At 41.9% G+C, this 16,736-nt stretch overlaps 1 protein-coding gene across 1 annotated transcript in view; it reads right to left on the bottom strand.

Annotated features, from left to right (window-relative positions):
- Positions 1 to 16,736, bottom strand: part of LOC306865362 (A disintegrin and metalloproteinase with thrombospondin motifs 6-like) — a gene marked incomplete at its 5' end in the record, with an annotated part of 89,416 nt that overhangs the window by 49,911 nt on the left and 22,769 nt on the right. The window contains 3 exons of the mRNA XM_079409921.1: positions 5,051 to 5,192; positions 13,569 to 13,715; positions 16,342 to 16,447. Coding sequence (XP_079266047.1) covers positions 5,051 to 5,192; positions 13,569 to 13,715; positions 16,342 to 16,447 — 395 coding nt within the window. The remainder of the gene's footprint in view (positions 1 to 5,050; positions 5,193 to 13,568; positions 13,716 to 16,341; positions 16,448 to 16,736) is intronic.

Raw genomic sequence — 16,736 nt, 5'->3', positions numbered from 1 at the left:
TTTTGGTGACACACCGACACGAGAATTAGCACCATTTCAGTAAAAAGCGATTACAGAGAACGGTTGATTACACTTAAATTAAAATGTTACTTTTAAATATTAAATTTTTATGTCTAAAATGCTTGTTAAACGAGTTTAAATATATGTAATATTGAAAACTATGCTGTATTCACCCAAATAAATTCTATTTGTCGTGTATTTTGTCCATGTGTTCTTGCTTAATAATAAATGTTCGTCTTTTGATTTTTGCTGTTCCCAAAAGTAATTCTCTGTGTGATTTTTAATTTCAAGTCCATTTTAAGCCAGTAATATAATTTTTAAACAACAGCTGACTTAAATAAAACAACCCAGCATTTTGGGTAAAAATATTTAACCCAACCTGCTGGGTCAAAATAATCCAGCATGTGTTCTGTCCAATATTTATCCAGCGCTGTGTTGCCAAATAACCCAAGTTGGGTTGTTTTTAACCCAGCAATTTTTAGAGTGTAGCTAAAAGTTGTCCTAAAAGTGCTAGTGTATGCTTTTTTAGGAGTATCATACATGAATTAAAATGCCGTAAACTCAAACCTGAAATTTTATTTATTTTCATTAAAACCTACTGGCGGTTTAATTGTCATATTTATTTATCCATGACAGACCTAAGCCAGCCAAGGTGCCAGCACGAAAACACATTCAGCAAAATATTGTCAGTATTCACCAAAATTCCTCTATTTCAGGCCCCAGAAGGAAAGGAAAAACTTATAAATAATAGTTCATTTACTAAGGCTAATTTTTCGTTAAATAGAAACCTTTTTAAAAATGAGACCAATTTTGTAATCATTGTGTAAAATTAGCCACAGGACCACACAATGAAGCTGCTTGGTTTGGACGTGAACTTGCTAAATTTAGCAAAAAAAGTTTCGCTAGTGTGACCACACCTTAAATATCTAAGCTTTTTTACATGACATTTTGTTGCTGATTCCCTCAAATTTACATCACTTCATAAGATCAGCATAGAAGTTGAAATTGTCAGTTTCAATTTTTTAGAACTGCCTTATAAGTATTTGACAAATGCACCAAAGAACTAACTTCCATATGCTCTAAAGAACCATGCTGGGGTCTTAAGTTTGAGCATAGGAAGACATAAGGCTTTCCGTACATTACAAGTGTAGCTTTGTAGAACCCTGCATTAGATTTCCCATTAAAGTGCACCAGTTCCCTTTAAAGCCTGAACTTCACAGGATTTACAGGACAGAGAAATGCCCCCATGAAAAAGACTTACGATAGGGAGCACCGCCGCTGACCCCAGGTCAGTAAATAAGACTCAGCTGCCCAGGCCATCCAGATTAAATAAAGCGACAAACTGCCACTCTCAGGTTGCAAAAGCTCCACCTCTGTGGCTGGTTTTAATAAGGTTTCCTGCTGGCCCATTCAAGATGCCCATGCTGAGAAGGTCAGAGGGGTAGGTTTGACCAGCGAGACCCCAGCACTGGCTGCTTTAAGCTGGGAGTGCAGGTTAAAAATGGGCCAAATTCACTAAGACCAAAGTAATTTCAACAGTTTTAAAGTTATGTGGCACTAAGTGGCTGGAATAAGAATTTCAATATGAAATAAGCATATAAAGGATCTTTAGATTTGTGGTTATCTGTGCTAATTTTTACAAAGTGTTCCATTTCAGTCACAGCTTTGGTCTTCTGATAGAAATATCCTTTATATATATATTCAATAAGTATTTCTATGTAACACCTTTGTTTAGTTTTTATCATGTTTTCATTGTCTTTTGGTTATGTCTTTCTTGTTTTGTCATCTGACCTAGTTTCTCTGTCTGTTTAATTACTCACCTACTCAACTTCAAGATTCAAGATTTTTATTCGTCACATACACAATTATACAGAGTAGTTCACCTGTCATTTAGTTCATTATTTCATTAGTTACAGTTTCTTTAATCCCTTGTCTGGTATTGTCATGGTATACACGCTGTTTTGTTAGTGTTTCTTCTCTATTAGATCACTTAGATTAATCTAAGAGGAAGTTAGCCTCGATTAACTTGGGCCCGATGGGGAACCCCTTTGAGCCCAACAGGGCAAACGTATTTATTAAAAGCAAAAATTAAAAGTATAAAAAGTATTTTTCCAAGGAGGAAGGAACCTGGAGGCATATTTGGAGTTTATCGTTGCCAGCCACCTCGTCGTCTACAGCGACAAGTAGCTTATGGAGGGATTTTGGGTTGGACTGGATGACAAGATCTGCCTGGTGATGCCCCGGGGAAACTCCTGCTGGACGAGTACATCAACTTCAACCTGTGGGCCGTCGGATCTTGTTTTACTGTGGGCGATGTAGACGAGGATCCCGCTGCCAGCATTCAACCCATCCATCATCATCCCAGAGCCAGGACCCAGGGCCCACGTCCACAGGGCACAAAGAGCCAGAGTCCACTGCAGAGAGACCCTACTCATTCCTGCATAGAGATCTGGACTGAGATGGAGCCAGCATTTTTCCATGGAGGAGGAACCTGAGGTCCCGGCTGACCAGGTGTGTGAACCGGCCGTATTGTGCACACCAGTGGGAATTTTAGTGGAGCTAGATGAGGAAAACTGGCTAATTGACTGAGAAACTGAGGTAGTGCTTCCCACCCTGCCCACCCCTGAACCTTCCTCCTGTATAAGTGTATCATCATTTCTGATCCCACTCAGTTCAGACTCTTCATTGTCACCAGTCACATCCAGTATAAAATTATCCATATAAGTCCAGCCTCAAAATGATCCAGTCACAGTGAAACTGTTGAGACCACTTTACCATAATAGGTGCTCTCCACTGCCACTAAATATTTTCCTTTATGATGTTCCCATGTTCCATGGTGATAATCTCCTCATATATACTGCTAATTAATTGGTGGTTTAATAAACAGCTGGATAAAGTGTAATGCCTCCCACATCCTCTCTAGTCACTAGATCTAAACACCATTGATCTGAAGCAGAATAGATTTAGAAATAGATTTCCACTGGCTTTGTCCTAAAGACCCCCAAGCTCAAGTTTTCTTGAAGAATGGGGTAAATTCCACTCCACACCATTCAGGAAATGTATGACAGCATTCCAGGAAGAATCAAAGACAAAAGGTGGCCGTACTCCTTATTAGGTCTTTGATATTAATATATTTTTAGGTTTCAAATTTTTTGTCCACCCCCCCAGGTGTGTGTTTATCTCTCCGTAACAGTTTTTCCAAACCAAATTCAAACCTCTGGTCTGCTGGTGTGGTTATAATTCTCCAAAGGCATGTATTAAACAGATGGTTGGCAGAAAAAAATAAGATTGTCAGAATCCACTAACACTACACGCTGTATTAAACTTGAGCCAAGGGAATGCAAGACTTTTTTTCTTTACATGACCGTCTTCCATGCTGATCTATACCACAGTTATGAGCTAAAGAGAGAAATTACAGGGTTCTCTTTTTGGCATGCGTTCATCCACTGGCGGATATATCTCTCAATGAAACAAAAGAACTCTGTAATCTCGGGTAATTTAATTCTTTTCTGGTGTAGAAAGCAAAGCCGCATATTTGTCCTAAGCAGAGCACCATCTCTTATTGATCATTAATTTTCCTGGCTTCATTCAAGCCTTTTTTCCCTCCCGGTGTCAGTTTATTTGCTTAAGTTTGTTATTCTTTGGGTAAAATCATTATCATTTCCAAAAGTCTGGGGATTCGGCAGGAAAAGAAACAAACCTCAAGTATGGGCTTTCTCTGAAAGATATGTGGCCCGACTTCAAACATGCTCGACAAAGCTCGTTTCAGGTGCTGATAAAACAACGATCTTTAATTTCGACAACATTTATGGCATCATGTGACCTACTACAAGAGAGTATCGACTTGGCAGCCTCACTTCTAGCCCTCAAAGGAAGTGAAATCTGAAACATTTTTAATAATCTCAACTGATTGCTATCACCTGTGTTTCTCAAAGCGTCCAAAAGTTCTCCACAATCAGGGCAAGTGTTACAAAAACTTAAACTCGATATATTCCTTACAAGTCCAAGTGAGACACCACAGCACTTTCTCACAACACGTCAATCTGAATCAAACCGCCTTGTGAATCAAAATCAGCTCTTGGATTTTAGTACATACACAGCAGGTTTTAATGTCACAGGTATCAAGAATGTAGCAAAAAAAAAAATTTTTACAACAAAAACAAAACCAGAGCAAAACCAGGTTTTAAAATAATGTAATTTGTACATTTGAATAAAGCATTTAAATGACAACCACTGTATTGTTGGCCCATTGTAACCAGCACTGGCAACTTAGCCGCTCGATTTAGTGACTTTGGAATCCCCTTTCGGAACTTTTTCAAAAAATGTACCTATCAACAACTGCAGTCGCTAGGCGAGATTATACCAATATATACCAATAAAAATGATATACCTATATACCATCGCATCTATAAAACTAGATATGGTTTATCTTAGTTTCCGAGACTCGCTGGTACAGTATATCGCCATCTAGCGTCATTTAGTGAGCATACTTTTGCTATTTTCCCTTTAAAGCAATTGGCAACAGTGATTGTAACAACATTTCTGCAATGTTTAAAAATCCAACATCTACCATTGTTATGTTTTACTTTATCAACTTTATCATGACTTTTAAGCAACCACAGAATAGTTGTGCTTGTTGGTTTGTGTGAGGTTGTTGTGTGAGTCTGCCATAGCAACACCAACGGCATGAGTTTGGGAAACCTGTTTGAAAACAGGTATTTTTGCTTTAGCGTTTGCTGACAATAATGGCAAAGATATTACCCAATTAACTTTTAAAGCTTGTAATTTTTTATTTTAATGAACCCTTTATTCAAATTCAAATTCAAATTTTATTTGTCACATACACAGTCATACACCGTACGATATGCAGTGAAATGCTTGTACGGCAGCCAGATACTGATACTGCTATTTAAAAAAAGATCATGGTTGAAGCAGAACTGTCCCATTCTCTCACTCAAAAATGCCAAAAATGTTTGGTGTCTGAGCCAACAAATGTCACTATGTGAGCATGACATTCCCAGAGCATGATAGTGTGTTGCAGCTTTCTTACCCCATATTTGCACTGACGGGAGGAGGCACCGTACTGGAAACGGCACTGCTCATCTGCATCGTACACCTGCCCTGGAGCCACAGTGGGGTACAGGAAGTCTCGTTTCAGAGGCTCATTGTCCAGACATGTTCCCCGACCTGAGCTGTCAAAAAAACAAACCTTCAATGGGATTGGCTTCTCTACAGAGGTTTCATCTGTGTCCAACAAGAGAAAAAAGTCTTGTGACAAAATCTCACATGAAAGGGAAAGGAAAGGCATATTGTTAATGGGAATTAGCAAGCGAGAAACCTGGAAAATACAGAAGGCAAAATGAGGGAAGCGTGAATGACAAACAGTGGCTATAAAACGCTGAGATTTGGACTTATATGGTACTGCTGTGCGCCTATGGAATCCTTTGAAGTGCCAATAAAATGACGAAAGAGACTGAACGAGCAAAAAACATAGAAGGTATCGGAGGTCACGCGTCCAGTCAAAGTTGTGTTTAGTCTGTTTAGTCAGCTAGAAATATGAACGCTTCCAAGAAACCCCTTAAAAAAGGGCCACAGCTCTGTCTGCAGCGAACAAAGTGAAATAATAGAGCCAAAGCAGAGGCCAGGCAGTGCATGTTTTGTTGGACTGTGTTTATTCTGGGTTCAGAATGTAACATCCCCGTTACAGATGCTTTCCCCCCCCCCTCCCTGGCGTGTGCAAGCGGCTGAGAGACGTGTCCGCCCCACGCCGCTGCTGTCCGCCGGAATAAAACAGCCAATTATTATCCCGCTGGCTTTTCCAGCAGCATGTCGCGGAATACGCTCTCCTTCTCTCTGAGGGAATAGTGGGCTCGCTAACAACATAAACGCTAACATTTCATACTGCTGGAGAGCAGGCGGCTCTATTCTGTCTGGCATCCGCATGATTGCTGCAACTGAACGCGCAACCACCCCACCGTGTGCTGCTAAAAGCAACAGTGCCTCTAAAGAGAGTGAGTTTACATTGCATCAGCCAAGACACACTAACTCTCTGACGGTATGCCATTACGGTTTCAGACACTTTCTACAAGGAATATGTGTCTAACTCACACATTTATTGGTCTGAAGATGGAAAAATGGGAAGGCGTGACTTTAAAACTTAAATTACAACTATTTGTTTATATATATTGGAGGCCGGAGATAGTTATCACTGGCGCTTTAACTTGTTGAACATAGTTTTATTAATACTAAATCGTTTGTTTTAGCCTTCAAACTAAAATTGTAACATCATAAGTTGCACAATTTTTTTTAATAAATATATATTATTTTATATACAATATTTAATATCGTAACATATTTAGCATGTACACATAAAACACTGTGTGACAAAGTGACCTGTCCCTGTCTGTTAGCGCAGCACATATACACTGCATCTTACCTCACTCCTCCTCTGTAGTTTCCTGCTGAGGCGATGTGGGTGCACACGCACGCCATTAGCATAAAGGTTTCACATACACTCAAACACATCCACTCCATCTCCATCCCCAACAGTTATCCACGCTGTGCCTAAACCCCCACACACACACACACATGCATCTGGATATTGTGAAGTTGTTTGTCGTTTTGTTCAATGTTTGTTTGCGTCTGTGTAGTCGGTCTTTCGCGTTGCTCTCCTTCCATTGGCCGACCAAGCGGAGCGCCACCCAGTGGCCTGGCTATGTAGTGCCGGAGTTACGTGGCACTGGCGCTAAGCAACCGGAAGCCGACTCGCCCATTTTTTGTCTTAAAGGGGAAGTAGGAAATGTTGTGTTGTTGTAATCTGTTTATTTCTGTTATTTTTGTATATAATATACTTTATTTTAAAGTATGAAACATGTAAACATGTAGTGGATGTTATAGTTATATGTATCTTTATGTGTTATTGTAAATGTGTACATTCTTACCTTTTTACACTTACGCCTCTATTTGGTCGACCTGGTTTAATCCAAGGGGGCGGGGCTTGGGCTTTAAAGGAGAGCCCAGACCAGTGTGAGGGCATCAGTTTACCTGGCGAGCGAGCGTGCAACTGTGGTGCCGTGAGCAATTTTCCAGTATCAAAATTTGCGTGTATATATTTCCGTTTGTTTTGTTTTGGTTCAGTGTTTCTTTGTTACTTTGTGCATAGCGTTGTTTTTTTGGGGGGGGGGGGTTCCTACTGGGACTGTTTCACCTCTCGAGTACTGTAAATAAAATCACCACATTTCACTTAACACCTCTGTGAGTATTGTCATCATTTGGATTTTTATATTTTTTGTCAACTTTTTGGGTTGGGTGAACCCTTTCGCCTGACGACGCGCCTGCGAAGACCCGTTGTCTCACATTTGGTGTCAGAAGTGGGATAGCTACTCGCAAGACTGTGATGAGAGGCAGGAAGCCTAGGGTGGGGCTTCGCTCCCAGTCCAAAGCTGTGGCTGAGAAGGATGTGGCCTGGGACTCTGTTGACTGTACAGAGGAGGAGAGAGAGGGGCATCTTCCACCCGTTCGTTCCAAGTCCACGTCACCGCAGGTCAGACCCGTCTCTCCTGCTGCATCAGGCGGGATGTATGCTGTGATGCGTGATTTCCTGTGCGCTCAAGAGCAGAGAGAGCAGCGTTATCTTCTGGAGCTACAGAGTCTACGAGAGTCGATTCTGCAAGCTGCCCGGCCAGCGAGTGATGTTGAGAGCCCGCGGATGGAGCTCCCAACGCCAGCTCAGCGCAGAGGCACAGCTTACCAGAGAGACCGAGACTCACCAACCTATATGGGGTCCAGCAGCCAGCCGACGCTACGAACATGCCTCAGACTGATGGAGCGTTTTAACCAGACACTCAAAAACATGCTTCGCAAGTTCGTCTCTGACACTGGAAGGGACTGGGACAAGTGGCTACCATTCTTGCTGTTCGCCTACAGGGAGGTACCACAAGCATCAACGGGCTTTTCTCCATTTGAGCTCCTGTATGGATGGCGGGTCCAAGGGCCACTGGATCTCCTGCGGAAGAGCTGGGAGGCCGGTTCATCTGAGGAGACGGCGAAGTCTGAGAAGGGCATTGTCCAGTACGTCCTTGAAATGAGAGACCGCCTGGAGCACTACAGGGAGATGGCCCAAGAGAACCTCCGACAGGCCCAACAAGCTCAAAAGAAATGGTATGACCAGTACGCCAGAATCCGAGAGCTGCAGCCTGGAAAAAGGGTACTGTTACTGCTTCCTACCTCAACGAACAAACTGTTGATGAAGTGGCAAGGACCCTACACTGTTGTTCGCAAGATGGGACCAGTGACATACGAAATTCATCACCCTGACAAAGGCAAGGTAACACAGACTTACCACATCAATCTGCTGAAGGAGTGGAAAGAACCACACAGCAAACTTGAAGCATCGCTGCTAGTTCGGGAAGTGGAAGAGGATCAGGAGGGCGAACAACCAGAGCCGACGGTGAGAGAGCCAGCACAGCCAGCAGGTGTTGATCTGCTCCATCTGGAAGAATCCAAACAAGCTGAGCTGCACCATCTTCTGGACCAGTACCCTTCGTTGTTTCGTCAGAGGCCTGGGCGGACCAACCTGGTACAACATCAAATCCACCTTCTTGATCCAACACCTTCCCGACAGCGGCCGTACAGAGTACCTGAAAGGCTGGTGGCACCTCTGAAGGAAGAGATCGAGACAATGCTGGAGTTGGGAGTTATTGAACCCTCCAAGAGTGAGTGGAGTAGCCCAATTGTTATTGTCCCGAAGAAAGACAACACCTTGCGCATCTGCATTGACTTTCGAAAAACTGAATGCCCAGTCAAGATTTGATGCTTACCCTATGCTACGCATTGACGATCTTCTGGAAAGGATCGGTCAGGCCAAGTACATCACCACCTTGGATCTTTGCAAAGGGTATTGGCAAGTTCCCCTGGAGGAGGCGTCCAGACCCTACACGGCGTTCCGGACCCCGCTAGGGCTGTATCAGTTCACCGTCTTACCGTTCGGGTTGCATGGGGCACCCGCAACGTTTCAACGGCTGATGGACCAAGTCCTCAGGAGCTGTGAAGAATGGTCAGCCGCTTATCTGGATGATGTCGTCATATACAGTACAACTTAGGAAGACCATCTGCTGCACCTTGAAAAGACCCTGAGCAAGATCCGAGAGGCTGACCTGATCTTAAACATGGCTAAATGTGAGTGGGCAAAGTCAGAGACTAACTACCTTGGATACCACCTGGGAAATGGAGAGCTGAGACCTCAAGTGGACAAGGTAGAAGCTGTTCGACGCAGTCCGAGACCTAGAACTAAGAAAGAGGTCCGGTCTTTCCTGGGGCTGGTGGGATGGTATCGACGCTTCGTTCCCAACTTCTCCACTACTGCTGTCCCACTAACCAACCTGCTCTGCAAAAGTGTGAAGAACCCCATTACCCGGACTGAGGAGTGTGAGTCAGCCTTTAACATCTTAAAGACACAGATGTGTTCATGGCCAGTTCTCAAGAGTCCAGACTTCACGAAGGAGTTTGTGGTGCAGATGGATGCTTCTGCTGTGGGGATTGGAGCAGTCCTGGCCCAGGGAGATGCGGGTGAAGAAAGGCCCATTGCTTACCTGAGCAGGAAGTTGCTGCCAAGAGAGACTCGATACTCCACAGTGGAGAAGGAAGGCCTGGCAATCAAGTGGGCATTGGAGAGCCTCAGGTACTACCTGCTGGGCAGGGTATTTGTCCTTGAAACAGATCACAGAGCCCTGGCATGGATTCACACAATGAAGGATCACAACTCTCGTATTACCAGATGGTATCTTTCCCTACAACCTTACCAATTCAAAGTTCGACATCGACCTGGGCCCGAGAACAAGATAGCCGACTACCTGTCTCGGTACCCGGCCAGTTCGCGGCCTGGAGAGGGGGGAGGTGATGTGACAAAGTGACCTGTCCCTGTCGGTTAGCGCAGCACATATACACTGCATCTTACCTCACTCCTCCTCTGTAGTTTCCTGCTGAGGCGATGTGGGTGCACACGCACGCCATTAGCATACAGGTTTCACATACACTCAAACACATCCACTCCATCTCCATCCCCAACAGTTATCCACGCTGTGCCTAAACCCCCCCACACACACACACATGCATCTGGATATTGTGAAGTTGTTTGTCGTTTTGTTCAGTGTTTGTTTGCATCTGTGTAGTCGGTCTTTCGCGTTGCTCTCATTCCATTGGCCGGCCAAGCGGAGCGCCACCCAGTGGCCTGGCTATATAGTGCCGGAGTTACGTGGCGCTGGCGCTAAGCAACCGGAAGCCGACTCGTCCATTGTTTGTCTTAAAGGGGAAGTAGGAAATGTTGTGTTGTTGTAATCTGTTTATTTCTTTTATTTTTGTATATAATATACTTTATTTTAAAGTATGAAACATGTAAACATGTAGTGGATGTTATAGTTATATGTATCTTTATGTGTTATTGTAAATGTGTACATTCTTACCTTTTTACACTTACGCCTCTATTTGGTCGACCTGGTTTAATCCAAGGGGGCGGGGCTTGGGCTTTAAAGGAGAGCCCAGACCAGTGTGAGGGCATCAGTTTACCTGGCGAGCGAGCGTGCAACTGTGGTGCCGTGAGCAATTTTCCAGTATCAAAATTTGCGTGTATATATTTCCGTTTGTTTTGGTTCAGTGTTTCTTTGTTACTTTGTGCATAGCGTTGTTTTTTTGGGGGGGGGGGGTTCCTACTGGGACTGTTTCACCTCTCGAGTACTGTAAATAAATCATCACATTTCACTTAACACCTCTGTGAGTATTGTCATCATTTGGACTTTTATATTTTTTGTCAACTTTGGTTGGGTGAACCCTTTCGCCTGACGACGGGCCTGCGAAGACCCGTTGTCTCACACACTGTCCTGAGGAAAAAAATAAATAAATGTAAATGTAATATTCACTAGAGTAAACAGTTTGACAATCAGCCCTGGTTTCCCCTAAATTAGCTAAATGCGGTTGATAAAATCAGACATTAAATTAACAAAAGGGTATTCAAAAATATATTTAGATGCCTAACAAAAGCAGCCTATGTATCTGGTTTCTGTAGTGCATTCAAAAGGAAGCATTAGGTGAAACAGGGATCTCTGGCTTCCCACCACAATACTGGATGTCTAATCTAATTAAAAACTAAACCAAATACATTGGAAAGGAAATAAACACATAAGCTCTAGCCTGGGGGGTAACCAATGTTGTATTTGGTTTCATCCATTTAGTTTTCTATTTTTTCCCATGTGTTTTGGTAGAATAATCCCCTCGGCGAGGAGAAAGACGAATCTGAATATGTGCCCTTGTATTGGAATACACAAAGACAAAAATGGTCACTTTAAAAATGGACATGTTTATTTGACATGTCAACAAAACTTCCTTGGGTAAACTCATTACAGCGAGCAGATATGTCAGCAATGAAAGGAAACTTTCAAAAGTAACTATTTATAATATTTCAGCACAAAAACAAATAGGAAATTGCAAAAAATTACAGTTTGTCCATGGCAATCATCAAACCTTGTGTTCGATCGATAGCAATTTTTATAGAACAGTTATTTTCGAATTTAATGAGACAAGCCATGTGCTGGTACTTAGTATAAAACACAGAGATGCTTGTATTGCTCAGTTTGACTGTTTGTGTCAGACTTTCTGGTTCAACGACACGCAACGGTTGATGCTGCTTTGCTTAATTTGGAATAATTTTCTTTGGTGGAGTAAAAATAGACAAAATAACCATCTATGTTGTGTCTATAATTTAAGTTAAGCGATATTAACTTGTCCCAAAACAAGGGGGCAGATGGTTGACATAACAACAAAACAATGTTTTACATACACCAAACTGGCAAAATCTAATTAAAAACTTATTTGACACCTTTTTATCACCCGCTATTTTTATGGTTATTATAAATTTTGAAACAATTAATTGTCAGTTGGTCAAAAGGCACATTTAATGGCCAATGTCGATCTCAATATTTGCATATAAATCTGCCAATTAATTAGCCTGTCCAATGAGTTTCACAGTAATAATGACTGCTGTAAACCGAAGCCTAAATTGCTTTTAGCCATTTTTCCAAAAGCCGCTTTCTTTACTAAAGGTTCCTACTGTACATGTACAAACAAGCACACTCTAATAAGTCAAAATCTACAGCCAAACATTGGTTTCTGGTGAGGAAAGATCCATCCACACATCCAGAATCTAGATGGGGATGTTGTGGTAATAGACTAGAATTATCATAGCAGAGCGGTTTTACTGCCAAAGATTACATCAACCTGAGATTTCAGAGAAAGTCCATTATTGATGAATTGCCCGGCACTAAGCAAATCCAAAAAAGGAAGGTTCGTATTCAGCCTCAATCCGAAATGGTCACAGATGACACGGTGTGATTATACAACAGGGAGTTCATCCCAAACCAACAGAGCAGCGTTTCTTTGTGTTTGTGTGGGAAGTTGGCACACGATGATAAAGCTTCTGATGCCAGCGATGGCTGTGATGTTAATCTTCTTCCATGAGGTCATTCACCAGGAAAACTTTTTGACAGCCATGGCAACCGCTATTATTTTCTTTCGTCTTACGTTAGGCTAACAATTCACAGACTTGCCTATGACTGCCTACTACAGATCAACTTCCACACTCTCATCTAGCCATGAAAAAGCTTGTGCTGTGTTAGCAAAAAGACTCTTTTTCAAATCCAGCGCATTTGTGTGGTTACAAAAAATAAAGACAATTGTTAAGTGGCTTTATGTAAAATAGAGAGTAAAACCATAAAAGTAATCCTCTAACTGCACAATAGAAATTTAATCAAGTTAGTTAACATTAAGTTGTTACATTTGGCAGTTTAGGTTTTAGAAGGGTGCTCTTTCTCAAAGTGCTAAGGGCCTCATTTGGGACAAGGCCAATCCGCCTGGACTGCTGCTACACAACATTTTAGAGTAATGGTGCACAGGTTTTTATCAATCCATTTAGAAGAAAAGTTACAATGAGTACTTTTGAGGAAAAATTAGCCACTATATTTGCCAATGTTTTGAATCTTTGGTTAAGTGTATGCAATGCTTTTCGCAGAATGAGTTACTATGTCATGATGTTTTCAGACTAGATGCTAATAGTCAAAAGTCTCCTATGTCTGGTTGAAAAGTAGTGTAGTTTATAATAGCAACATATATGAATTCTGTGAGCGGGGGATGGGAGAAATCTCCAGCATTAATTCTGATCATGGCTTGTCTTGAAAAACAAAGAGAGTTAGACGTTCGTCGTAGGAGAAGTCACACTGCAAGCCTGTGCGCCAAATCTTCTGACACTGCCAGAATTTCATCGGAGGTAAAATTTGATCGCAACGGCCATTAAACGGCTGTCGGTGAACATGTCAAACCAGCGATCAAAGACTACAGATTTTAGTCTAGGAATATAGGAATCTTTTAGGATTTTCAAAATTTGTCTCAGACAACCAAATCGTGGCAAAATCGCATAGTGTGAGCTGGGCTTTAGACAAGCAAATGAGATGGAATAATGGATTATATTATATTGTATATGATTGCATTAGGGCATGCATTCTTCAAATGCTCTTTTCACTTACTCCAAAAAGCTGGTGATATAGTCCTTGCTGCAGGCTGACCAGGAGAATGGGTTGGTGTTGGCTGTGATATGGGCCGCCATCAGCTTGGCTGTCTCGTGACCTTTGGTCCCGCAGGAGTTCCCGATCCCATCGTGGTTCATGCCGAAACTGTGAGACAAGCAGCAGATCAACGTCAATCACGTCGCCCACTCCGCACACAAGCAAACAAGCTCGGGCAGCTCTGAAAGCTCATGAGCAGAGAACATCTCCTTCAGCTAAGCTGTAAACAGAGGCTCTCTCTGGCTCGGTAACAGCTGTGAGAAGGGGACTGATGGGTCAAAGGCCAGAGGCTGTCTGGAGCTCTGAAGGAACGTGAAAGTTGTAATCACCACCCTGATCCAGGCCTGTCAATCAATAATTACACGTTTGAGCAGACCTCAATCAGGCAGTCATCTCTTAATGAACCTGGCCTGCCTTTCCCCCCTTCCTCCAAGCTGCTTTCATCTGCTCACGGGCCATCGGTGTACAAGACTGCTGAAGCATTCAGCCACATTCCTTGACGGCAACTCCACAAATACATCATTTGAGCTGTGCAAATTTTGCTCCCTTACATATCTGTCTGGATATTGTATGAAAAAATAAGATCACCTTACGGCGAGCCCTCAAAGCTTTCGTTGTCGGTCTATCCAAAAGCAGAAATCAGCCTCTAATGTATATAACATACCCCCCACCACATCACACAATTCCTCTGTGTTTTTTTAAGGCGCACATTTATGACATTTCACTCTACTCTCAATATAAATCAGTGTGGGAGAAACCTTCCCCACAAGAAGCAGGGGCTATTTTTACAACTGCTCCACAACAGAAGCAGACGCAAGACATAATAGAGGAAATTGCCATCTTGCTGAACTTAGCCGAAAAGCTACATAGACCAATAGATCATGGTTATTTTTCTAAGCTTTTGGGATAGGGTTCATTTGTCCAGGCTGTCATTTGCATAAAGATGTGTGTGCAGGCAGTTCACGCTTTGCATTTTGGCTGGAGGATTATACATAGTAATGACCACAATAAAACCAATCCAGACACAAATACATTATGAGATGTGAAAGCGTCACATGTAGAATACTGAGCAATTTTTCAACCACAAGGGCTTTAATAAAGTCCTGACCATCTCATTACACATTCAGGGGTGAATTCACTGAACAGTTGCATTACTTTTGTGTGCTGTATTTCACTTGCTACCCGCAATGCAGTTTAATTAGATACTAAATGCTCTAAAACAGGTGCCAAATAAGATCAAGAAAAGAAAACAAATCTAAAATTTTACTGGAAAATTTTCATTAGAAATGTAGTTTAAAACTTGAAAAGTTCTGCGAGAAGAAATCGTTCGTTCATTTATTTATTTAAAAAGAAAAGTTACATCACATGAGTTACATCACATGACAGCCTTAGGCCGTGTTCAGACTTGGCGTCTTTTTCGAAGCTGCCGGCGTCTGTTTTACATTATAATCCTATGGAGTAAACCGTGTTTTCAAAAAAGTCCTGAGCGCTTTTTAAAACGCCACCGCCGGCTTCTTTTTCTGCAGCTCAGAGCGTTTTTTCGAGTTGAAAAAATTTTAACTTTTCTGAAAAAAACGCCCTACGTCAAGCGCCTTTTTGACAGCTGACCAATGACAAGCGAGTAGCGAGATCTGTCGTTTCCATAACAACAAGAAGAAAAACGGAGAAGATGCCGGTAGATAGACTGCTCTTACTAGTTTCGGAGCACAAGGAGCTGTATGATATGAGCACAAAACTCTATCATAATATTGGTTCCTTCCCCGTATAATGTCGTGCACCCACAAACGTCGTTGTGAATCGACATTTTCTTTCCCGTTAACTTCAAAAGCCAACGCAAGAGCCAACTTTTTACTCTTTCTTGACATTTCTGCAGTACACAGCGCTAGGCTACTGTTACAGCTGTTGCTATGACAACAAAAGATGCTCTCAGCTGCTATTTGTAACAGACGCTGCCAGCTTTGTTTTTCATTAAAAAAACGCTCTTGTGAACTTTTTCTAGTCAAAAAAGACGCCAAGTGTGAACACGGCCTTAACTAAACTTGTGTTGTTATTAAAACGTTGAATTTTCTGATATTTTAACGATTTGAGTTGGTTGCACCACATAACACAACATTTGGCAGATAAAGGTTTTTTGAATTTACAGTTTTGTTAAAATAAGATTTTTTTGAGCAATAATAGCAAAAGAGGCTTTCTTCTTCATTATATTATATTACAGTCATGGTGCTCATACAAGAAAAATGAGCTCAAATCTGGCTTGCAACATTCTTGTTTTCTTTTCTCCCAAATATTTTCCTATAAAAGTGCCAGAAAGTGTATAAACTCACTGTAAACAAGATTTAAAGGGACAATTCTCCTTCTTCCTCGTCATCATTTACTTTCTGACTTCACTGACATAGCCATTGAATTCCATAGCATTTTTTTTTCTTTACATACAATGGACATCAATGGCTACCGTCAACTGTTTGGTAACTCACATTCGTCAGAATCTTCTTTTGTGCTCAGCAGAAGAAAGAAACACATCAGGTTGGAATAACATGAGGGTTGGTAAACAATGACGCAATATTCATTTTCGGGTGAACTCTCCCTTTAAGTTAAGTTAAATAGCGATGCCTGCCTTAGCAAACACTACTAATTAACTGCAATTAACATATTACAATCTATATCCATACGACTGTTCACATTCATTCATTCAGACAGAAACACAAAGACAAATAGAGAGAGAAAATATACTTACTTGTGTCCGATCTCATGTGCAATAGTGAAGGCCGAACCAAGGCCTATATCTTCATTAATACTACAGCTCCTCTCTGGCTCACACATTCCGGCTACGGACGCCAAACCTGACCGCACACACACACACAAACACAAAAGCACACACACACACACACACACATAAGTCAGGTCAAGGTGTAGAAGTGCTGCACTGAGTCACCACCATAAATGAGATTCTTCACATTAACCTCGACACCACTGAATTTGAAGCTGGTGAAAAGTTTATGCGAAAGTTTTTTTAAATCACCAGGGGGTGGGTCAACACTGACGGCTAGACAATTAAATAAAAAAACAACTGATGTTGTAGCTGGAAAATGTCTAGACAAGGGGGTTAGATTTATAAATTCTACATCTGGT

This window comes from Barbus barbus (genome assembly GCF_936440315.1).
Source record: "Barbus barbus genome assembly, chromosome: 47".
Classification (NCBI taxonomy): domain Eukaryota; kingdom Metazoa; phylum Chordata; class Actinopteri; order Cypriniformes; family Cyprinidae; genus Barbus; species Barbus barbus.
The sequence above is the reverse complement of the archived record's forward strand: the minus strand, read 5'-3'. Positions and strand labels throughout refer to the sequence as shown.